Genomic DNA, 22,369 nt, shown 5'->3' on the forward strand with positions numbered 1-22,369 from the left:
ACCCTTCTCTTCCACACAACCCAACATGGCTGATACATTCACAAAGGTACCGTACATCTACGCGACTCTGCAACACAGGATTACAGTAACAACTACATGCCAGATTGGCGTCATCGGCGCGGGCTCGATGGGCTCGGGCATGGCTATGCTCTTCGCAGAAAACGGTATCGAGGTCGGCGTCTTCGACATCAAACCACAGAACATCGACAACCTCGGCCAAGTCCTCGCAGACGGCCTCGACCGGAGCATCCACCCGCGCGTACATTCTTTCAAGGAGTACAAGCCGTTCCTCGAGTTCCTCGGCGGCAAAAGCACACCCAAGCTCTTCGTGTTCAGCATCCCGCACGGCAGCCCCGCAGACAAGGTTATAGACGACATCAACGACTATCTCACCGAGGGTGACATCATCCTCGATGGCGGCAACGAGTGGTACGAGAACGCGAGGCGCCGCCAGAAGGCGCTGCAGCCTCGCGGCGTGTCCTACCTGTCCATGGGCGTGTCCGGAGGCTACCAGTCCGCGCGTCGTGGGCCGTCGATCTCGCCCAGCGGCGACAAAAAGGCGCTTGACTCCGTCTTGCCGCTTCTCGAAAAGTTCGCCGCGAAGGATCCCAAGACGGGCTTACCTTGCGTGGCGAACCTCGGACCGTCGAGCTGCGGGCACTACGTCAAGATGGCGCACAACGGTATTGAGCAGGGCATCCTTGGTGTCGTCAATGAGGCTTGGGAGCTGCTGTACAAGTGCATGCACATCCCGTTAGATGAGATCGCGAAGATCTGGGAGCAGTGGGGAGCTGAAGGCGAACTGGTGCGTATGTACGAGTGTTGAACTTACTGTGTCAGGTGTTGACTGCATACATGTAGAGACGAAACTTCCTCATCAACATAGGTGCCGAAATCTGTGGTAGACACCACCCGGATGGTCCGCCGAGTCACGTCTTGAACGAAGTCCAAGACAAGGTTGTCCAGGACGCAGATGACACGGAAGGTAAGTCACACGGCCAATTAAGCTCAGACGCACTGATCCGGGCATGCAGGAACTGGGTTCTGGACTGTCGTCGAGGCCGCCAATCGACATGTCTCCGCGCCCACGATAGCAAGTGCTCACTTCTTCCGTATTGCGTCCGCCGACCGGGCCCAACGCATGAAGGTGGTCGAGAACCTTGGACAAAATTTGGGCGCTGCGAGGAAACAGCAGGTTGACGAAGCATTCCGGACGCAGTTTGTGGAGGATCTTCGCCTTGCGGTGTACTGTACGTGCCTGGCGTCGTTCGCACAGGGACTGAACCTGATCGCTCGGGCGAGCGAGGACGAAGGGTGGGGCGTAAACCTGGGGACATGTATGCGGATCTGGAGAGAGGGGTGTATCATTCGCTCGGAGCACATCGCCGACCTACTGCAGCCCGCTCTGGAGCAATCTGGGACGGTCACGAACGTTCTGACGCTGCCCGTTGTCGGGGAGGAGGTCCGACGCACGATAGGTGCACTGAGGCGGGTGGTCGCGCTGGGCCTGGAGTGGAATGCTCACATGTGAGTTGGTGAAAGCAGAGGCTTGTTATTTGCCGGACGGGGACTGACTATGCGGACCGGGTACGATCGACCCCAGACCGGCATTGAGCGCGAGTCTGGAGTATTTCAAGTACTGTGCGGGGAAACACCTGCCAAGCCAGCTCATGGAGGCGGAGATGGACTACTTTGGGGCGCACTCATATGACCTCAAGTCGGAGGGGCCTGGCGAGGTTCAGAAGGGTGCGTGTTCTGGATGTGCGTTGATGCATGGGCCGGCTTCTGACCATTGCCGGCAGGGAAACACCACGTTGAGTGGAAGCCCGCGTAGTGCGAGCGGCGGACGTAGAGCGGAGCAGGCGAAAGGCAAGGATTGAACATGTACAGTATCGACGAGCGTAGAGACGACGAGCAGAACGAGAGCGACAGCGGGCGGGTTCATTCAGACGGCGGGCGGGCGGGAATCATGTGAAAGGGCGTCTAGTGCGGGGATCGGGGGCATGTGACCTGCGTTCTGGCCATTTCACCGTCGACCCCGCGCGGGCGAGTCGGTCGCTGCTGCTCTCCCTCTGCCATGTTCCGCATTACGAACGCCCTCTGGGAGAGGATCCACCACTATGCATCCTTCCCTCAGACTGGAGGTCCGTCGCCCTAAGCTGCGTTGTTAGCCCTGACACCCATGCCGTACCAGTCTCGCTCCAGCAGATGGTCCTCTTCGGACAGAATCCGAGTCAGGGAACGCTCTTTGGGGCCAGCCAGTTCCTGCTCGGTGCGTGCGCCAACCCGCTGTTTCAACGTCCTCTGCACTGACGCGTCCATATCTGCACCTCATGTAGAGGAGCTCCCCGTACGCCTCGCTCACCGCGTGAAGGAGCTCGACCAGCTGCCTCACAACCTCAGCGCAATGCCTTCCATTAACAGGGTGAAGGAGTGGTATGCGCAGTCGTTCGAGGTGTGCCACAGTTATTCATGTGCCCGCTATCTGTCTCACGTCGAACGAACCCACCAGGAGCTCATCTCATTCCCGACGCCAAAGCTGCCTCGGCACATCCGCGACGCACTCTCGGCGCAGAACTCTGACGTCGTCCTCCCAGAATCAACACCTAATCCTTCACTACCCTTCTTTGTCGACGACTATGGAGGCCCAACGGGCACAGGGCTGGGGCTCGCTTCAGGCACGAAGGTAGGGAACTCGAACGGGCAGAAGCACAAGATGCGCATCCCTATGGAGCGGAGGTGCGTCTCTAACTCCACTCCGCGGAACGACTTTCGAACTGCGCCCGCAGATACTACGCCAACACGTCCAAGGTCGACTGGCCGCCCGAGGTCCAAGAGTTCAATCGCAGGTTCACCAAGTCGCTGGAGCACATCAAGCGGAGACACGACCCCACAGTCACGACGGTCGCCCAGGGCGTCCTCGAGTGGAAGCGCAGTCAGAACGCACGGAATATCAACCTCGACGTGCAGCACTGGCTCGATCGGTTTTATCTGTCTCGAATAGGGATACGGTTCCTCATCGGACAACGTAAGCCTTCGCATTCACGTCCGTCCGGTTCGCACTCACGTCTGCATAGACATTGCCTTGAATACATTGCAGCCACACCCCGACTACGTCGGGATCATCTGCACAAGAGCGGTATGTATCGTACAGCCCGTCCCGGACCATGTATTGACCATGTGACCCGGTCAGAACGTTCATGACATTCTTCAAGAAGCGATCGAGAATGCTCGGTGCGTGTTCCATGTCACACGACATCATTCCCCGACCGCATGCTCACGACAACGTCCCAGCTTCGTCTGCGAGGAGCACTATGCCATGTTCAAAGGGCCGCCCGTGCAGCTCATCTGCCCGAAACACCTGCACTTCGCCTACGTGCCAGGCCACCTGTCGCACATCTGCTTCGAGCTGCTCAAGAACTCGCTCCGCGCGGTCGTCGAGCGTCTCGGGACGGAGCACGAAGACCACTTCCCGCCGATCAAGGTCATCGTCGTCGAGGGCAAGGAGGACATCACCATCAAGATCTCGGACGAGGGCGGCGGCATCCCGCGCAGCGCGATCCCGCTCATCTGGACGTACATGTACACTACCATGGAGGGGCAGAACATCGACCAGGACTTCCAGGCGAGCGACTTCAAGGCGCCCATGGCCGGCTTCGGGTACGGCCTGCCGCTGTCGAGATTGGTATGTATCCCTCCCCGCGTATCGACGCCGGTGAACACCACTGACGGTGACGCGCCGATCGTCTTGCAGTACGCACGATACTTTGGCGGTGATCTGCGCCTCATTTCGATGGACGGCTTCGGCACCGATGTCTACATCCACCTCAACCGGCTGTCCAGCAATCGTGAACCCCTTCCCTAACCTGCCCCGCACGCACACGGACTACTGCTACGCCACCATAATTTTTCACATCTCACCCATTGCATTGCATCGTCGTATTCCGCAATTTGTACTCACTGACTACTGAAGCATGTACCATTACGCCCGCCACGAGCCACTCACGCATTCGTCTGTTCACGGTGTTAATCCATTATTCATGTATGCATATTCCGTGCGAACAAATACAATCCGAGCCAACTCTTGTGTATGCGATAGCGGAACGACAGCGAATGCGACAACATCTAGACATGCGAAAGCGAAAGCGACAGCAAACGAGGACTCCAAATCATACTTTACGTCGGTCCGTCATCTGCATCCCATGGCCGTTTCATGGGCAGCCTCATGGGCCGCTGATTGGAAGACACGGGTGCTGACGGGATGCGCTGATGGCCCAGGGCATCGTACGCATACGACGGCCGCCATTCCTGTTCCATACGCACCGGCCGGCATACGTCGGCGCCATCTCAGGCAGCTGCGTCATGGGGCCCATGAGTGCGAGTGCGAGTAAGACGTCGACGCCTGTGCAGGCGCCGCCACCGACGCAACGTGAGCCTGCTGGTGCTCGTGGCGATGCCGCTTCTGGTGCTGCTGCACCGCGCCCTCGACGGCGGCCTCGAGCACCTCGACCTCCTCGCGCAGCCGCTCGTTGGCGAACTTGAGCTGCTGCAGCTCGTACTGCCAGCTGCTCTCGCGCCGCGCCCCGAGCTCCGCGAACACGCTCTCCGTGACGGAGTGCATGAGCCGCGGACGCGCGCCCGGTATCGAGTTGACGTCCAGTCGGCGGACCTGGCACACGACCGGGCGCGGACCGGCCCAGACGGGTGCTTCGCGCGCCGCCTTGTGACGGGCGATACAAGGTGACGCGGACCAAGATCCGAGACCCGTCCTTGCGCTTCATATCGCAGTTGACCGCACGCGACTCTTGCTCCCCGCCCGCCGACGGGGTGGCCACCACCACCGCGAGAGCCTCGCTCAGCGCGCGCTGCACCTCCGCGGGCGCGCGCCGCCAATAAAGTCGCCGACCATCCGCCCGATCACCTCCGTCGCGCCCCAGCCCAACACGTCCGCGACGGCGTGCCCCGCAAAGAGCCACGTCCCGCCCGCGCTCACGAGCCCCCAGAACTCGTGCTGCTCCTCCACCCGCGTCTCCTCGCCGTCCTCCGGATCGCACTTCACCACGGTCGTCGCGGGCGCGAGGCCGCCCCCGCGCGCGACGGGGCCCCACTCGAGCTGCGGCATGCTCCGCACGCGGCCCGAGAGGATAATCGCCTTGCGTGCCTTGCCCGGCTCCGCGTGCAGCCGCCCGCGGCACTCGAGCCAGACGAGCTCGCCGCGCTTGGTGCGGATCCGGAAGAGCAGGTCGACCTTCCTGCGGCTCTCCGTGCGCGCGGGCGCGGGCGCGCCGGAGCCGGGCGTGACGGAGCTGTCCTTGAGCTCGCGCGTGAGCGGGACGACGTCGGCGCGGTGGCAGAACTCGGCGAGGGAGCGGCCGACGAGCTCGGCGGGCTCGTAGCCGAGGACGTCGCGCACGGACGGGGCGACGTAGAGGAAGACGCCCTTGAGGGAGACGACGTGCACAAAGTCGGGGGTGGCGGCGAGGAGGAGCAGGTTGAGCGGCTTGTTGCTGTCGTACGGGTCCGCCGACTGTTCATTCGCGGGCGAAGACGTGGTGGCGGCCGCCGAAGTTGCGCTGCCGGGAACGACGCCGCTGCCAGCGCTACCGGGCAGCGCGGAGGCAAAGCTCTGCAGAAAGGTGGCATCAGAGAGCGCGTCGTGCAGCTCGCTGGACACGCCGGACATGGCGGCGGAGGCGGTCCGCCAGTTGCGCTGCACGGGCGCACTGGGCGCGCTGAAGGGCGCGCTGCGCGAGTAGTCGACCATGTACGAGCCGTCGCGGAGCTTTTGGAGGATCGCGCTGGGCTGCTCGGCGAGGTCGACCTGGAAGCCGACGTAGTACGCGACCTCTTCGTGGTCGGCGGCGGGGACGGGGATGATGGTGACGAGGTTGATGAAGGCCTGACCGTCCTTGCGATAGTTGATGATGCTCGTCTGGCACTCTTTGTGGGACGCACACGCGTCCTTGAGGGCGTGGACGGCCTCGGGAGCGGTGTAGCGACGGGGCTCTCCGCGGAGGACCCTGCCGCCGGGGGCCTGGAGGAAGCGGCAGTTGCGGCCGAGGACCTCTTGCTCGGAGTAGCCGGTAAGCCTGCAGAAGGAGGGGAGGCGTAGGCGATGGGTAGTCATAGCGGCGCGCGTCGACGACGACGAAGGAGCAGGACATGTCGACGGGGCCGAGGTGGATCTTGGGGTCGGGCGGCTGGCGACGCGGTGAGGAGGGCGAGAAAGTCAAAGCCGGAGGTGGAGTAGACGGGGAGGCCGAGGGACGTGGGGAAGACGACGGGGTGGGGCGGGGGGTCGGGGTAGGGGCTGCGCGTGGCGGAGACGGGAGTCTGGACGAGGCGAGCAGGGGCGTAGGACGAGTGGAGGGAGGGATCTGGGGAGGTCGGGATGAGCGGGGAGGGCTGGTAGTGGGCGGGAGGTGCAGACGGCTGGGGGTAGACGTGCTGCTGGTACTTTGGGAAGGCGGATTGGACGCGCTGGAGGACGGTCAAGGGGAGAAGGTAGGGGGTGCGAAGATACTTACAGGTCATAGGGATACGGTGGGTTGGACCACCAGGCGGATGCGCTGGCGGACGAAGGATGAGGGAGGTAGCCCTGGGGGAGGAGCTCTACACCACCGTCGGGGGGACGGTGGGTGCGCCGAGGATGAGGGCGGGGAGCTGGAAGTGGACATTGCTGCTGAAGATGGAGGGGTCGTGGTGGTCGGCAGGGGCGGGCTGCTGGTAGTCGGGCTGAAGTCTGCCTCGAGGTAGCGTTGGAAGGGCATGGGGTGGGAGGAGGAGGAGAAGGAGGCGGCGAAGCGCGTTCTTGAATGGAGAGCCGGACCCAATGCGGACGACGCTGTGGACACTTATGGGACCTGTCAGGACCCCGCGACCGTCCCCGCCTCCGCCCGCCCTCCCGCTGCCCACACGTGTCGCGCACCCCGATGGCCCTCTCAGTCTCTGCCGTGCTTGCACAGGCACAGCCTGCGCATCGAGAGGCGCATGAGGGCGAGAGGGCAGCACACAGGCGATGGAGTGGAGAGGACGAAGCCGGGGTCCCCGAGCGAGCGATGCTTCCTTTCCGCTCGCCTCGCACTCGGCGCCTCCGCAATTCCATTAATCCCGGCTCCCTCCCCGCCGGCATCTCCAGCGTGCACTCTCGCGTCGTCGTCGACCCGTCTCTGCGTGTTGCTCGTCGCCACGCCCGCTGCAGCAGCAGCGACGAGCTGGGTGCAGCGACAGAAGCGCGGCTAGGCACGGCTGGCAGCGATCAAGTCCGCGTGCAGGACGATCGTCGAGCGCACACGACAGGAACCGCCCATCGTCGAGCCCGATCCCGATACCTGCGCTCGGCTGCAGATCTCCGCCCGCTGTCCTCGCCCCCACCTGCTGCGATTCCCCTGCGTCCGGGCTGCTGCCCATCTGCAGTAACGCGTTCTGGTCGACTGCCAGAAAGACCCCCGAAGTAACATGCGACTCGACTCGCCGGCGGTATGATTTGCGCTCACGTCACCCTCCGCGGCGACGCCACTCTTCGCCCTCCGCACCCGCCTCTCTTCGCCACTCACTGCTTCCCTCCTCACACGCGTCCCACCCGCCACACGCGAGCAATCACGACCATATCTCGATGCGCACGCTCAGACACGTTCAGACACCGCTCAGAAGGCAAACATAGCTCGCCGCGCTTTGCGGACCGGTGGGGAAGGGGGTTGCCCCGGTGAGAGTCTGAGAGCGATGACCCAGGGTACGTGCAGCTTCCCGTCGGAGCAACGCGGGCGTCGTCCCTCCCCTTTGTCGGCGCCTTCACCAACAGCACATCTGCAGCTCGTCGTTGACACGCTCGACGCGCTCTGGACGTCGATGACGCCTCAACAGAGCTCGAGATAGCGAATGGGACACGGTGTCTGGGCAGAGCGGAAACGACGCGACTCTGGCCCGCACCGGTCACGTGATGTCATCGATAGTCGCGCCGTCGCCCGGGTCCTGCCTTTATATACCCGCCCCTCCGACGAGCACTCCCTCGCATCTCACTACACTACCCCTCCTCATCGCGAAAATGGGTGTCCTCGACATTGTCCCCGTATGTATCCCCCGTGTTGTTGCTGTCATCTTGCTCACCCAGTCTTCCAGGCCGGCGTGCTCACTGGCGACAACGTTCGCAAACTCTTCGAGTATGCGAAGGACACCAGGTCCGTCTCCCCTTCCGTTCCCTCGTCTCAGCAGCTCACTCCACTTTCAGTTTGCGATCCCGTAAGTTTTGCGCACTTCCTGGCGGCTCCAGCTCACCCTCCATCGCACCATCGTAAATCAGGCCATCGTGAGTACTCCCCCCTTCGCGCCTCCTTTGCCGCCTTAATCTCCGACCTCGCGCAGAACGTCACCTCTTCTTCCGTCGCAAACGCCGTCCTCGAGGCCGCCCGGTGCGCTTCCTCCACTCGCTCCTATCGCCGCTCGCCCACTGACGCTGCCCCGCAGCGACATCAAGAGCCCCATCATCATCCAGGTCTCCCAGGGCGGCGCCGCCTACTTCGCCGGCAAGGGCCTCGCCAACGACAAGCAGCAGGCCTCCATCGCCGGGGCCGTCGCCGCCGCCCACCACATCCGCCTCGTGGCCAAGGAGTACGGCGTGTACGTCATTCTCGCGCACAATCACATGGCCTCCCCGCTGATCGTGATCGGCCGTCGCAGCCCCGTCGTGATGCACTCGGACCACTGCGCCCACAAGCTCCTCCCCTGGTTCGACGGCATGCTCGCCGCCGACGAGGCCTACTTCAAGCAGCACGGCGAGGCCCTCTTCTCCTCCCACATGCTCGACCTCTCCGAGGAGCCAAGGACGAGAACATCGCCACCTGCGCAAAGTACTTCGCCCGCATGGCGCCCCTCGGCCTCTGGCTCGAGATGGAGATCGGCATCACCGGCGGCGAGGAGGACGGCGTCGACAACACCAGCGTCGACAACAGCAAGCTCTACACCCAGCCCGAGGACATCTGGGACGTCTACTCCGCCCTCTCCAAGATCGGCCCCAACTTCTCCATCGCCGCCGCCTTCGGCAACGTCCACGGTGTCTACAAGCCCGGCAACGTCCGCCTCCACCCCGAGCTCCTCCAGAAGCACCAGGTCTACGCGAGGAGAAGCTCTCCAAGAAGAAGCCTCTGTGCGTGCGTCTCTCGCCCCCCACTCCCGTCCGCTGACCGTGCGCCAGGTTCCTCGTCTTCCACGGCGGCTCCGGCTCGACCAAGGACGAGATCAAGACCGCCGTGCAGAACGGCGTCGTCAAGATGAACGTCGACACCGACACGCAGTACGCGTACCTCGTCGGCATCCGCGACTTTGTCCAGAACAAGAGCGGCTACCTCCAGAGCCAGGTCGGCAACCCCGAGGGCGCCGACAAGCCCAACAAGAAGTACTACGACCCCCGCGTCTGGGTCCGCGAGGGCGAGAAGACCCTCGTCGTCCGCGTCAAGGAGGCCTGCACCGACCTCGGCAACGTCAACCGGTTGTGAGTGCGCGCGGCTGGCGCTTGGGGGATGCAATAGAAATGAAGAACGTCAATCTGTATACCTAAGGTGTTGTAGTACAGAATATATCATACGCACAGACTAAACTCCATGCCGATGACTGGTTCGCTGCAACAGTTGGCAGGGGTATTGTGCCCAGGGACATGTATGTCCACATACTTCACCGGCGGATGTTAGAAGGCCTCCGATCGCGAACAGATACTCAACGGTGGCGGGCACCACTGGAGAAGTATGTACGTCGTGAGGGGATTCCCGTCACCGGTCATGCAGTCATACATGGCCCATCGCAGCGCAACGGCAGGGTAAGGCATCAGAGTCGGTTACATTCGACGCTACTCAAATGGCACGACAGCATCGTCCTGTTCGCCGCAGGCACCCATCGTTCCCTTGCACCACATATTATAAACCTCTGAATCAGATTGCTGCGTTCGTACGTTTCGGTCCTCGATCGACAACCTGCGGACGGCCGCCAATCTATGCTCTATGCTACATTGACAGCTCCAACGGTGATTTATACTATTAGTGTTGTCATTGACAGGAGTGCGACGTCCACAAATAACCAGCATGCGCAACAAGTCCCTCCATCGTCCTTCTCGCGTAAGTACATCAGTCGCACGTCGTCATACGGCACACCCGCTCAACAGCTTCTGAATGTTATCCGCCAACTGCTCCGGATCCACGCCCGCCGCAGCTGTCTGCTCAATCTGTCCGCCTCTCCCGGATTGGCACCCCCATTCGAGCACACGAACAGCGTGTTCCACAATTCCGCAAACTCCGCATCGCTCAGACCCTTGTTGACCGATGGGTCACCGTCACCGTCTCCGCTCGCGGGTAGATCGCTGAACAGCGCCTCAAAGTCGCTGGAGGCCGCCTGCGAGTCCGAATCGGTGCCCAACCAAGCGGCGGGATCGAAGTTCGACTCAGGCATGGCCCAAGCGAAGTCTGAGCTCGCCCCGCTCATGAAACCGGTCGACTCAGTGAAATCTGTCGTAGTGGTGACAAGGTCCGCCGTCGAGTGGTCCTGGGTGCTCTGGGCCTCTTGGAATTTGACTGCAGATGATTCGGCTTCTGTGGCACCAGTCTCGCAGAATGCATCCTCAGGCGTTGGTGCAGATTCTGACCCGGCATCCAGGCCAAGTTCGGATGTTGTAGGTGTGGGGAAATCAGACTCGGTAGGCGTCGGTGCTGAGGGCCCTGTTTCGACAAGGTTCGCGGTCCAAAAGTCAGCCTCCGCAGCAGACGACGCAGCTTTCGGTGTCAGCAACGCGGCCTGTTCATCCTGATCGGCATCTGGATCGTTTGCCATCTCTGCAGCCTCTTCTGCCGTCCAGTCGTCCGCGTCGACGGGGGAGAGAACCGGGCTGGACGGTGGTAGTGGAGACGACGGTGGTAGCCTGTCACCCAATCCTCGTCTTTCGGGTCTTTTGGAACCTCCAAGGTCGGTCGGCCCCCAAAACGGATCCTCGAATCCGTCGGCGTCGCTGCTCGCGACCGGCAGGGAACTGGACAGGAAGTCATCTTCGTCGTCGTCGGCAGCTCTGTCGTCTACTAGACGCGAGCTTCGCGAGCTGCTCGTGCGTAGTTCCCCACTTGACCGCCTGGGGGAAAACAACGGACCTCTGCCTTTGTACAGGCTTGGTAGTCTCGGGGAACGCGAGACCGAGCGTCGCTTCGGCGTGAACAGCGGCGACCCGAACAGATCGTCTTCATCTCTTGAGCTCGTGAGCGACCTCCTTGTGCGTCTAGGCGTCTTTGGTGTCCTCGGTGTTTTCGGCGTAGACGGCAGCGGTACCTCTTCTGGGGCTAGGCCACGTAAGGGGGCGGAGGATGTTGAAATTGTCGAGCGTGACATGAGTGGAGACGAGAAATCGCAAGGTCGGAGCTCTCTGCTATCAAAGGCCTCGGTGGCGTCCGCGGTCTCGCATCTGGCGGCACGATGAGTCTGTTCGCCTTGCTTGCAGTACCCAGGACCATGGGTGGGCTCAGAACGGTTGTGCCCGTGGAGCTAGACATCGCCATCGGAGCGGGATCGCTTGACGCCAAAGTAGTAGTGTTCGACTTTGTTCGCGTCCTTTGTCTGTCCCGTTCTCTCCGGCGTTGTCTTCTGTTCTCCAGCTCCAGCTCCTTATTTGCCTGCTCCGCCTCGAGCTGCGCTCGCACGTGTTCCGCAAGGCGGGGCTGCGTCGCGGTCGTCGTCCGCGCCCATGCAGGAACCACGTACGGCTTGCGTTTCGGCCTGGATGGGGACGACGCCTTCTCGCCAGCACCACGGTCAACCCCTTTTCCTTTGCCCTTCGGTGAGTGTCTAGAAGACGAGGTTCCTGCAGTGGCATTGCTGCCTACTGTACCGTCTGGGCCCGCAATGCCCGTACCGCTGGTCAAGGTCCGTTTCCGCTCACGCTCCTTCTCCTCCATGATCTGGCTCAACGTCCGCTTTCTCTTCAGACCTCTGCCGTCCGATCCAACAACACCTTGACTGGAGGATGACGACGGCGACGATGAACACTCGTATTCACGGAGCTTCGGGATGGGATAGCAGGGTGGTAGATCGTGTGGTCGCGATAATGTGCGTCGATAGAGATTGAACTCGAAGTGGTGCGGTTCCTGCGATGGTCGTCCTGTCCGTGGGATGTGGGCGTTTCCTGAGATGGTGGCAAGACACCCGGAGTAGACGACAGCGGAGGTGCGCCGACCGAAGGCGTTGCAGCTGGAGTTGGCAGCCCATCTGGTCCTGCTCTGGGTGCGCCAGACGCAACGGGAAGTGGTTTGTGTACGTCCTTTCCCTTTCCATCACGCTCTTTCTTCTTGAAAGCGCCAGGGTTCACATTCTCCTTGTCCAATAAGACAATTTCGTCGTCTTCTGGGGGCTGTTGCTTAACACTTACAGATGCAGCAGACAGACGCGAAGAAAAATAGGAAGTGAACGCCTGAGGCAAGGCAAGTGGACCAGACGCAGTCAGGAATCTGAGTGTCGCTGGCGGAATGTACCCTGGATGCGTAGAAGCGTGCCCAAGCGTTGATCGGAGCTGAGCTGCCATGGCAGAAGCATGAGTCGCTGGCGGCTGGGCAGCAGAGGATGATGTGGGGGGTCGCGTGAGGTCGGCAGGAGAGACAGTACCCGGTGGCGCCTGCGGTGCACTCAGAAGCACGCGTAGTGCATCTACCAGGGCAGAGTTAGGCTGTACAGCGTTCCCTGATGCAGGTATTGTTGTGGCGGCATCGATGGAGGACATGGCACCGAGTAGCTCGCCATTCTTTCCTGGGGTAGCAGATAGCGCGCTGAGCAGTGCTTGCAGTGCGTTGTTGTCTGTGCTAGAAGACGGCTGAGAGGCAGACTGTGTAGTCTGCTCAGATGATGCGACTGCTTGCACTGGTGCCGCAGAAGAAGATAGACGACTAGAGCTGGACCTTTTCACAGACGAAGTACCGGCATTCGATCGCGTCGTGTTTGACGTGCTCTTGGATGGCTTCACGTCTGAGGATCTGCTTCTAGATGAAGCGGACGCAGACTTGGACGATGATGATGCTCGCACTGGGAGGGGAGTTGTAGCGAGCAGGGTCCTCCTCTCGGCAGTAGCCCACTTTGGCTGCTCGGGCTTGGCAGCGCACTGGGCAAACGGTCAGTCTGAGAATCAGTCAGTAGTCAGCAGGAAACACTAAGTACCTCCTTGACTGTCAGAAGCACTTGAAGGGCGTCCTCGCCTGTGCTATCGTTCATGAGAGTGCCTACGACCTTCTTGCTCCCGGAATCCCGTAGTCCTCGCGACAGGAGGCCCAAACCAAGTGCAACCCCAAGCGAGTCTGGAGGGTGGCCTTGGCTGCCAAACTCTAAGTAATCGAGCGATACAAGTAGGAAGACTGAAGAGGGCGAACCTGTACGACTCGAGTGGGTCGCGGACGTATACGGAGAAGTCACGACGTGGATCGAGAAGCAGCTCCGGGCTGAGAGATGAAAGTTAGGTGAATCTGAACAGACAAGTGGGAAATAAACAGACGAACCTTGCGTCACAGATGGCCTCTAGACACGGTCGCAGCGGGATCCTGCCGAAGACGATGGCCTCTGCATCGTCCGGGTCCCCCGCCCGTGGTGCCGGACGTATAATTTCAACGTCCAAAAGGTCGTCGCACCTTGCTAGCATGTACTGCGGAGAGACGTTAATGGTGTATAGGGCGCGCACTACAGTGCAGACGCGAATTGAACCGTCATAAATACTTCGTGCCAGTGGAAGCGCGTCATAATCACCCACCTGGCAAACTACGCGTCTCCATGTCTTGCAAGCCGAGTTCAGTGACCTGGAGAGTAACATGCACAGATTTAGTCGAGAGGGTCGCGGTAAGGAGAGGAGGAACGCGTTGTGGCCGAGGTGATGGCAATGCGCGTAAACGAACCTAGACGCCGAGACGCGACTCGGTCACGTGTAGTGTGGCTTCGCGTCGAGTCGAGTCTCGACATCTCTGACAATCGTAGCGGCGCAAGCGCCGATCCCCGACTCCTGCATGGCACACAGCTATTATACTCAGCCTGCCACAGCGGCACCATAGTATATTATGTGTGTATTTTAATATTGTAAGTACCATCGGAATGGTATGGAGACTCAATTGGAAGCCCTCACGCCCGCGGCGGCTTCGCCGCCCGGGCGTCTCGGGCTTCCACGAGTCTGAGCCACACGGCGAACTTACTTACCGTAATACATACTACAGTACATGCGAGGGCTCTCAACATAATAGAGGCCCTCCTACCTTTGGGAGGACTTATTCGATGGTCAAAGATCCAGGCGTCCAGACGCAGCCAGAAGCACGGAAGGATCCAACCGCCTCGAGCTGCCTCGTAAGACACTCGAGCATTGCTGCGATACCGCTTATGGGAATTATGAGTCACGTGTTTCCCACGGAGGGAGCGGCATCGCCGGCTGCGAACGACTTATGGTCGACAAAGCCCTCCTCTCTCCCTCCGGTCGGAGTCGGGGATGATCGGTAGATTCGGCACACTGCAGCTGTACCGCAGTGCCCATACTTATAAAGTATGCTGCACGCTACCCGTGCACATACACAACCATGCCTGTCAATTAATACACGCGAATACTGCTGTACCCTATAAGACTGTGGCGTCGCTAGTACCGGCACCCGCTGCATCTTGCTAGTAAACTGAGAATTCATCGTCTTCATGATCATCATGTGGCATAATGATTGGCCGAAGGACACCAAAAGTCGTGGAATTGTTTCAGAAATCCCTACATTCAGGAAAGCACTGCGGAAAGGGGCGTATGCGTACTTGTACAGTACGGTTGTCTATCGGTGAGAAGCCGTATACTATCGTCTATACGTGAAGTCAAACCATGGAAACAGGGGAAGTATCAGTACAGCAGGCGATCGCTCATAGAACAAGAAAATATCGGGTATATCCAGAGGTGCAAACGAGTAACTACAGAGACCGTAAGATGGAGAGGAAGGGAAGAGTAAACATTACTGAGCACAAATTCCAAGGCCCGATCGCGGACGCAATCAATAACAGCAGTCCGGTCTGACGACGGGTGAGACAGAGTGAGGCTACAAGGAATAGTGATCACTAACCCGCAACCGCAGCATGAATCGCAACACAAATCGTCGCAGCAGGCATCGCAGCACATGCCTCCGCAACACGTATCGCAGCAGAGAACGGGCGGATAGTAAGGGCGGTTCATGCGTGATAAGTAGTGCCGTTGTGGGGGAAGTTGGGGACTGTAGATCATTTGTGGCTGGACGGCTGGCTGCGAGTACACAGTGCGCATCTCCGGTGCTAAATCCGTCGAACGACGAGCATGGTCAGACAAAGTTTCAAGCATAATGTGCACGCGCGTACCCGTAGGGTAGTAACCCCCTGACCAGTACATGTCGTGCAGACCATTTGAGGAGCGACGGACGTGATAGACGGCGGGTCCTGGACGCTGCGGGTACATGAAGCGCATGGACGGCGGCGAGCAGGTGGCTCGTCAAGAGGTGCAGAACAGGCCGGAGCGGATGGGGAGACAGACGTCACCGGGACATCGACTCACGGCTTTTTCAATGAAGCAGAGCGTCCGAGATCGTGACTTGGGAAAATGACGAGCGAGGGGCATCGGTAGACGGCAGTCACAGGCAGCGCCCCGGGCCAGAAGGGAGGGCGAAATGAAAGCCACGATGCACCGGTGGGAGTCGTGCCGCTCGCGAAGAGGAAGGACAGGTCCCTCGCTTTGTGACCGGTCGGACGAGAACACATGCACGTGTAGTCGAATGAACGCGAATGAGACCGCGGGCTATGCGATTGGTACATAAACCTGTCGCGGAAGGCAGCAATGTAGTCACAGGAGGCGGCAGAATACCTTCATATCGCCAGCTGCCAGATGGTGTAATATCAGAAATGCACCGAGGACAACGTTTACTCGGATTGGAGATGTGCATTCATATATTGTCGGCTTGTGAGACAAATTGGAACGCGTTGAGTTGACAATGCACCCCGTATAAATTGTACAGTGGTCTATTCATGAGGACGGCGCGGCGTTCAGTATGCAATTGACATGCGATATAAGGACGATACGGGGCGACTGATGCCGCCTCCTGGCTTGATGGAATGGTGCTGTATGGCGTGTGGGCAATGCACATTGAAGATGACTGAGCATGGACGTACATGACTGGTGCGGACGCGCTTCTCCATTGGTTATTTGGACAAGCGATGAGTCGATGGTTGCGCAGGCAAGCCTAGCCCTGCGATAAGAAGGCTTCACCGGTGAGATACACACTTGGTTCAAGGCGGCATGTAAGTAGTTGGTCAAGGGGCGCACGTCGGGGAAGGGTTCGGGGGGGAGAGGTCCCCGGAGTTGCCAAATGCGGGTGCACGGTCCCGGGGAGTCAGCAAGCGCCGAGCGGCAGATGCCGAGGGTTACTCAGCGGGTTGCGGAGACGGTTAGTCATTCTCATCAGTCGCCTCAAAAGGCGGCCCCTCCGACGACCCGCCCTCACTCTTCCCGCCCCTCCGACCACCAGAAAGACTGTGAGTGTCGCTCGCGTTGTTCCAGACGTCGTTGTGCAGCCTGTGGTATCGCTTTTTATCTCAATTTGGGGGTGGATGCGGGCAGCAAATGATGGATGGAGTTGGTTTAGCTAGGATGACGTGAGCACTAATATTTTTGCTTCAATGTGCAGAATAAGATGGGTCGCCGTCCCGCTCGCTGCTACCGCTACTGCAAGAACAAGCCGTACCCCAAGTCGCGCTACAACCGTGGTGTGCCCGACTCCAAGGTTCGTCTCAGCACCCACCTGTGGCCTATCTCTCTCACAGGTTCCCTCCGCATAGATCCGCATTTTCGATCTGGGCCGTAAGCGTGCCTCCGTCGACGAGTTCCCCTACTGCTGCCACCTTGTCTCCGATGAGTACGAACAACTTTCGAGCGAGGCGCTAGAAGCCGCTCGTATCTGCGCCAACAAGTACGTCACCAAGACGTCTGGCAAGGATTCCTTCCATCTCCGTGTCCGTGTCCACCCCTTCCACGTCATCCGCATCAACAAGATGTTGTCCTGCGCAGGTGCCGATCGGTGAGCATCCCCTCGTGCTGCACGTCGCGTAACTGTGCTCACCCTAACCCAAAGTCTGCAAACTGGCATGCGCGGTGCCTGGGGCAAGCCGTACGGCACGGTCGCCCGTGTGAACATCGGCCAGATCATCCTCTCCGTCCGCACGAAGGACCAGAACGCGCCTGTCGTCCAGGAGGCGCTCCGCCGTGCACGGTACAAGTTCCCCGGCCGCCAGAAGATCATCGTCTCCCGCAAGTGGGGCTTCACGAACGTCAACCGTGAGGACTACGTCAAGCTGAAGCAGGAGAAGCGTGTGTTGCAGTACGTCTTACCATCCGTTCCTGATCGCTGCGCAGCTCACATTACCGTAGGGATGGTGCTTACGTCCAGTACATCCGCCCGAAGGGCAACCTCGAGAAGAACCTCCGTGCCCAGCTCCGCGCCGGCGCGTAAGGGCGGTTGTGATTGTCGCATCATGTACCCTAGCTATATTCGCTGCATTGTCGTTTCGACGACTGTCCTTGGACCCTGTATGCATGTGCACGGTCGTGCTTGTATTGTCTCAGTGAGTGATCTCGTCATGTGTCTGGATATGTCTCGTGTCTCGTTGTTTCCATGGTTCCGATTCGGCAACATTGGGCTGTTGACACGGCAGCGTACTGAATGCGGGTGCAATGGCCCTGCCTCCTGGTTACTGGACGAGGTCAACTCTTCGGTCTCTATCTTTTATTTGACTTGACTGCTGCCCTATTATTCACTACGTCGCTCTTCTTCCGTGGGCGACGGTTAGGGGAAACGGGGCAAATATTGAACGGTTCATTTCATTCGTCCGAATCGGAAGAGCTTCGTGCTCAGTTGGTTGAGGATTTGGATCCCCATAAATGAAGACATCTTAGATATTCATGTACTGTAGCTATGTTCCAATACAATGTGCATCGACACGAATGTCTTTGTGATTCAGGCGCAACACGGCAATATTATTTCGCTGCTTCGACATCGCACCACTTGCGTTGACGTAGCCTACTGATGCGTGCGACGCACGACCGCTCAGCGCGCTTACCATACGGGTGTCACACCAACGAAGAGACCTTGATATGAGTAGTTGTATATTAGCTGCACCGTGTTGACGTCAGCATACGATGAGAGGACGATTGTACTACAGGCAATTAAGTTACACAGTCGACGCCACGAAGATCCACCTGCGATATGCAACGGAAACGGAAGCGAAAGCGCACAAAACGAAAGGGTGAGGGAGTTCCAAGTCCGAGTGAAATACGAGCACAGTCCGAAGAGCGTATTCCGAGTTATGATACGTCCATCCGCGTTCCCGAGCGAAACCTATTCGAGTCTCGCCTCACATGATAATGCAGTCTTTCTCCTCCAGCTTACCGGTAGAGATACCCATCTCCGAGAACGTCTGTGGACCGGGCCTGGGCGGCGCCTGCGCGAGCGGACTCGACACCTCCGGCTGCCCGCTGTTCTGCCTCTGCGGCGCTGGCCGGGAGGGAAGCCCGCCAGCGCCGACGCCCGCGCGGTTCGAGTTTGCAGGCGACGCCGAGCGCGATCCTGGATCAACGAGGCTGTATCGGGGCGCGTTGGCGAACGGACGCAGACCACCTGGCCCGGGCGACCCTGTCGGGGGTATGTGCGGCTGTGATGCGCTGACAGGGAACTGCGCGGGCGCGCCGTACCCTGGCGCGCCGCCCACCGGCGGCGCGGATGCGCTTGGCGGGAGGGCACCGCCGTTGGGAGGCGCCCCGTGGCGAAGCGAGCTCTGTCTGACGTTGTGGATGACCTGTGCACCCTGCGCGGCAGGGCCTGGCGGACGCCCGCCCGAAGGCCCGTGTCGTGCGGTCGACTGTTGCCGTGCAAGGGTGCGCTTGCGGACGATGGTCGTATCTGCGAGGGACTCGTGCTGTTCGCGCGAGATCCGCCGAGCATCAGGCTGCGACAGCGCACGGAGACGGTCAGCCGCGTCCGGGTTCTCGTGTTGTGCGGCCTGCCGGAGCGTCAGCTCTTGTTTCCCGCGACGTGAGGAGGCGACGCACCCTGCTATACCACTTCTTCGCCACCTCGATGTCCTTGGGACTGCCCACGCCCACCTCCGCGTAGTACCCCATCGCAAACTCCGCGCTCGGCAGCCCCTTCCTCGCCGCCTTCTCCGCGAACGTCCACGCCAGACCCTCGTCGCGCTCGAACGCGCCCTCGGCGCCGCAGAGGAACCACTTACTGAGCGCCATGTCCGCCTCGACCTCGCCCTGCTGGCTCGCGAGCGAGTAGTACTGCACGCTCAGCAGCGCGTCGAACGGGAACGGCGCCTGCGCGAACTCGTACGCGTGCCCGAGCTTGTACTGCGCCGGCGCGAAGTTGAGGAACGCCGCGCGCTCGATGTGCTTGCGCGCCTCCATGCCCGGGCTGGACCCCGGCGGGATGTAGGGCGTGAAGAGCTGCGGCGGGACCTCGACGTGCGAGAACTCGTTCAGGAGCAGCAGGCCGTAGACGTACGCCGGCTGAGGCACGTCGACAGAGGCGAGCGTCGCAGCGCGGTTGAGGAGCGGCAGCGCGGCCTCGGGATTTGGCGGTAGGCTCAGCTGGCCCATGAGGTTTGCCATGCCCATCCGCTACTCCGCGTCAGCATCACGAGCCGCTGCGAACCGTCGGACACTCACGTATATGCAGCTCTCGACGCCCCTCTTCACACCCCGCTCAAAGCACTGCCGCGCATGCTCTACGTCCTTGAAGTTCTCATAGTCCCTGCCGAGGCGGAACCACGCCGCGTGGAAGCCCGACTTGGCGGCCTGCTCGCAGTGGCGGAAGCTCGTGCGCGGGTCCGGGGGGACGTGCAGCGGGAACGCGCCGCTGCTCTCGAGGGTCGCGAGGAGGTAGAGCGCCTCCGCGACGTACAGCGGCTTCGGCGCCGCGGGGACGTTCGCCAGCTGCACGATCAGCGGGACCGCGACGTCGACGAGACGCTGCAGCTCGGCGTCCTCGATCCGCGCGGGGCCCTGCGGCGGATCGCCGCCCGCAGCGGTGTAGTCGGAATTCGTGAGCTGCTGCGCGCGGGTGACGAGCGAGAGGACGTCGCGGCACCAGGCGACCTTGGCGGCGGGATCGAAGCCGTGCTGCTGGATCGAGGGCAGCAGCGCGATGAGCGCAGGGATGGTCGGCAGGGGAGCCGTGAGGGAGGCGGGCGCGGAGGTATTGACGGGGGCTGTGGAGCAGGCACGGGCGGGCCGTAGGTCGAGTAGACGGACGTCGACCGTGGTGGATGGTACGCCTGCGTGGGTGGGGGTTCCTGGAAAGTCATGTTGGCAAACTGGGCGGGGAGCACGTCGGGATTATAGTGTCCATTTTGGTGCGCCTGGGGCATCGGCGCGGCGGGCTGCGGCGCCCACGGACTCCATTCGCCTTGTGGGTGTTGGTGGGGGCTGGGACCGCGGCTGTGGGAGCGACTCTGAGCGGGCATGATGAAGCCGGGGGCAGGGTTGTAGGGTGCCGGAGAGCGACCGCGGTGGTAGTTGGAGGGGGAGGTGTATGTGCGAATTGTTCGTCGAGCGTGCGTGCCATCTACGGGTCGAGATCAGACTTCGGGAAGCAGAAAGAGGTTGACAAGGCTATGCGGGGCCACGACGACGGAATATATGGGATATGGACATGCCAGGTGCACGTCGGGGGTGCTCTGTCACCAAGGACACGGCCATAGCACACGCAGTCTCAAGGTTGGCAGAGGACCGTGCGCGCGTCAGTGGCGGAGCTCAGTGCAGATGAACAACAGAGGATGGCGGCAGCGCGTGACAGACCGCCGCACTGGGGACATCGGGCGGTAACTAGAGGTATGCTCGAAGAAGAGACGAGTTGTAAGGAGGAAGTCAGACCGATCAGGGCGTCGACGTATCGCCGATGGGCGCGGATGGGTCGGTAGGCGCACGGTGACATTGAGAGACTGACATGTCACGGTTGCGCAGCGGACGAACAGCTGCTTAGCGGACATGACACCGGCGAACAGGAGAAGTAAAGCGAGCAGTGCGTGTAGATCACGGATGTGCACCGCTCACGACGGACGGGCGCCACAGAGTGGCTGCGATGGCGGTATGGGAGCACCGGTAGGCGAATCGCACCTGGGATCGCGCGACGGGGGTGGGCTGCACTATCGCGGGGACGATGGGAGAAGGGACAGGGAGCAGTGCGGTGCGAGTGGGCGGAGAGCCGACGGCGTGCGGGCTTCGCAAGCGAAGGGATTGGAATGGAGAGAGAAAGAAGAGAGAAGAGGAAGACGGGACGCACGTTGGCTGGCAGATCGGGCTGCAGCTTGTGAGGGCGCGGGGCGACGAGGGGTCCTCAAAGTGCGGGCCTGAGGCCTCTGCGGGGTCAAAGTCTGGCGGGAGAGGCGGGATGGGGGCGGGTGGGGCGGGGGTCTGTGCGGTAGTCGTCGTAGTGGCTGAAGGGCCGCGGGGGACAGGAGGCGCCGCCATCGCAGGCAGCAGCACAGACGACGGGGAGAGCACAACTCGGACGGACTCCCCACGCGCCCGCTAAGAATACCAGCCAGCCGGCGCCTACCGAGCGTCCCGCCCCGGCGCACTGGTTAGGGTTCCGTCCCGCCTAACCCTCCTCTCCCCGCCACCGTCCCCGCCACGCTCGCCGTCGTGCATCTGCCTCTGCTCGTCGTCCTTCTGCCTGCGCTCGCTGTCTCCCCGTCGCCTGCCTGCGAGGGTCACGTGCGTCATGTGGCAGAAGGAGGATCTGCGGAACAGCAGCATGTCACGCAGCCTCGACGGCCGGCTCCCTCACTGCGCCCTGTCCGAGATCCCATCCGCAGCCCATCAGCACATCAGGCAGTGCACTCGAGTCCATCGCCTGTCCTGCTTCAGGCTCTCCATCTTGTTTTAGGTCGACTGTCCCCAGCCCTGCGCTTCCTGGCGCCTCGCTGGTCTCGCTGGTATGCGCAGCGCCATTCCACTTCACGCCAAACGTATCCTCGTACACCTAGCATTTGGACCGACGCGGCCGCCAAGATCTCAGGCCTCAGAGTATGTTGGTGAGCCATCGTAGCTTTGAGAACAATCACGCTGCACCATACGTGCTCTTGTCCACTCGCCAAGTTGTCCTCGACTCCTGCGCACTGCAACTGCGTGGCTGCCGCTGAGCCGCCCTCAGATCTTGGACCGCAGCATGGCATCCTTGGCCGATCGATGCCCTTGGTGGCGTTCGCCAAGCGTCACCTCAACTCAATCCTCAACTCAAGTCAGAGGACTGTGTTCGTGACCATCTACTCTGGCCACGGACATCGCTCTACCCACGAGTCTATTGCTGGTACTCATGCGGCCAACCCGTCC

General features: G+C 60.9%; 8 protein-coding genes across 8 annotated transcripts; 4 read left to right on the plus strand and 4 right to left on the minus strand.

Annotated features, from left to right (window-relative positions):
- The first annotated feature begins 8 nt into the window (after window positions 1-8).
- On the plus strand, window positions 9-1,975 carry B0H18DRAFT_1041146 (6-phosphogluconate dehydrogenase C-terminal domain-like protein). The gene is made up of 6 exons (XM_048030569.1): window positions 9-46; window positions 104-805; window positions 862-985; window positions 1,035-1,527; window positions 1,604-1,746; window positions 1,803-1,975. The coding sequence occupies exons 1-6, from the start codon at window positions 26-28 to the stop codon at window positions 1,832-1,834; spliced, it is 1,515 nt and encodes a 504-aa protein (XP_047887219.1). The 5' UTR covers window positions 9-25; the 3' UTR covers window positions 1,835-1,975.
- Window positions 1,976-3,865, plus strand: B0H18DRAFT_1041159 (alpha-ketoacid dehydrogenase kinase; the record flags this gene model as incomplete). The annotated part of the gene is made up of 7 exons (XM_048030570.1): window positions 1,976-2,144; window positions 2,195-2,272; window positions 2,340-2,455; window positions 2,513-2,739; window positions 2,790-3,028; window positions 3,078-3,180; window positions 3,295-3,865. The coding sequence occupies exons 1-7, from the start codon at window positions 2,078-2,080 to the stop codon at window positions 3,863-3,865; spliced, it is 1,401 nt and encodes a 466-aa protein (XP_047887220.1). The 5' UTR covers window positions 1,976-2,077.
- Window positions 3,866-4,097: 232 nt separating this feature from the next.
- Window positions 4,098-6,735, minus strand: B0H18DRAFT_1041167 (uncharacterized protein; the record flags this gene model as incomplete). The annotated part of the gene is made up of 6 exons (XM_048030571.1): window positions 4,098-4,308; window positions 4,421-4,720; window positions 4,746-4,871; window positions 4,907-6,089; window positions 6,209-6,480; window positions 6,634-6,735. Coding segments are annotated over 6 exons (2,115 nt in total), but the record flags the coding sequence as incomplete, so codon positions are not given.
- Window positions 6,736-7,939: 1,204 nt separating this feature from the next.
- On the plus strand, window positions 7,940-9,491 carry B0H18DRAFT_1124826 (fructose-bisphosphate aldolase; the record flags this gene model as incomplete). Its single annotated transcript, XM_048034912.1, has 7 exons — window positions 7,940-8,068; window positions 8,119-8,177; window positions 8,228-8,238; window positions 8,300-8,408; window positions 8,464-8,683; window positions 8,821-9,146; window positions 9,191-9,491. 7 exons carry the CDS (start codon window positions 7,940-7,942, stop codon window positions 9,489-9,491), a joined length of 1,155 nt encoding a protein of 384 aa, XP_047887222.1.
- Window positions 9,492-10,031: 540 nt separating this feature from the next.
- B0H18DRAFT_93899 (uncharacterized protein) lies at window positions 10,032-11,688 on the minus strand. Its single transcript, XM_048041848.1, has one exon. The coding sequence runs from the start codon at window positions 11,356-11,358 to the stop codon at window positions 10,144-10,146; it is 1,215 nt and encodes a 404-aa protein (XP_047887223.1). The 5' UTR covers window positions 11,359-11,688; the 3' UTR covers window positions 10,032-10,143.
- Window positions 11,689-15,742: 4,054 nt separating this feature from the next.
- B0H18DRAFT_1041193 (uncharacterized protein) lies at window positions 15,743-16,330 on the minus strand (the record flags this gene model as incomplete). The annotated part of the gene is made up of 1 exon (XM_048030572.1): window positions 15,743-16,330. A coding segment is annotated over one exon (237 nt), but the record flags the coding sequence as incomplete, so codon positions are not given.
- A 106-nt stretch (window positions 16,331-16,436) lies between these two features.
- On the plus strand, window positions 16,437-17,978 carry B0H18DRAFT_1041196 (60S ribosomal protein L10). The gene is made up of 5 exons (XM_048030573.1): window positions 16,437-16,512; window positions 16,665-16,760; window positions 16,816-17,054; window positions 17,109-17,354; window positions 17,405-17,978. Exons 2-5 carry the CDS (start codon window positions 16,671-16,673, stop codon window positions 17,484-17,486), a joined length of 657 nt encoding a protein of 218 aa, XP_047887225.1. The 5' UTR covers window positions 16,437-16,512; window positions 16,665-16,670; the 3' UTR covers window positions 17,487-17,978.
- Window positions 17,979-18,118: 140 nt separating this feature from the next.
- Window positions 18,119-21,760, minus strand: B0H18DRAFT_1096908 (uncharacterized protein; the record flags this gene model as incomplete). Its single annotated transcript, XM_048032467.1, has 5 exons — window positions 18,119-19,032; window positions 19,082-19,654; window positions 19,703-20,244; window positions 21,314-21,370; window positions 21,616-21,760. The coding sequence occupies 5 exons, from the start codon at window positions 21,758-21,760 to the stop codon at window positions 18,388-18,390; spliced, it is 1,962 nt and encodes a 653-aa protein (XP_047887226.1). The 3' UTR covers window positions 18,119-18,387.
- Window positions 21,761-22,369: the final 609 nt, after the last annotated feature.

This window comes from Fomitopsis serialis (assembly GCF_022376445.1).
Source record: "Fomitopsis serialis strain Sig1Antser10 chromosome Unknown B0H18scaffold_134, whole genome shotgun sequence".
In the NCBI taxonomy this organism is placed as follows: Eukaryota; Fungi; Basidiomycota; class Agaricomycetes; order Polyporales; family Fomitopsidaceae; genus Fomitopsis; species Fomitopsis serialis.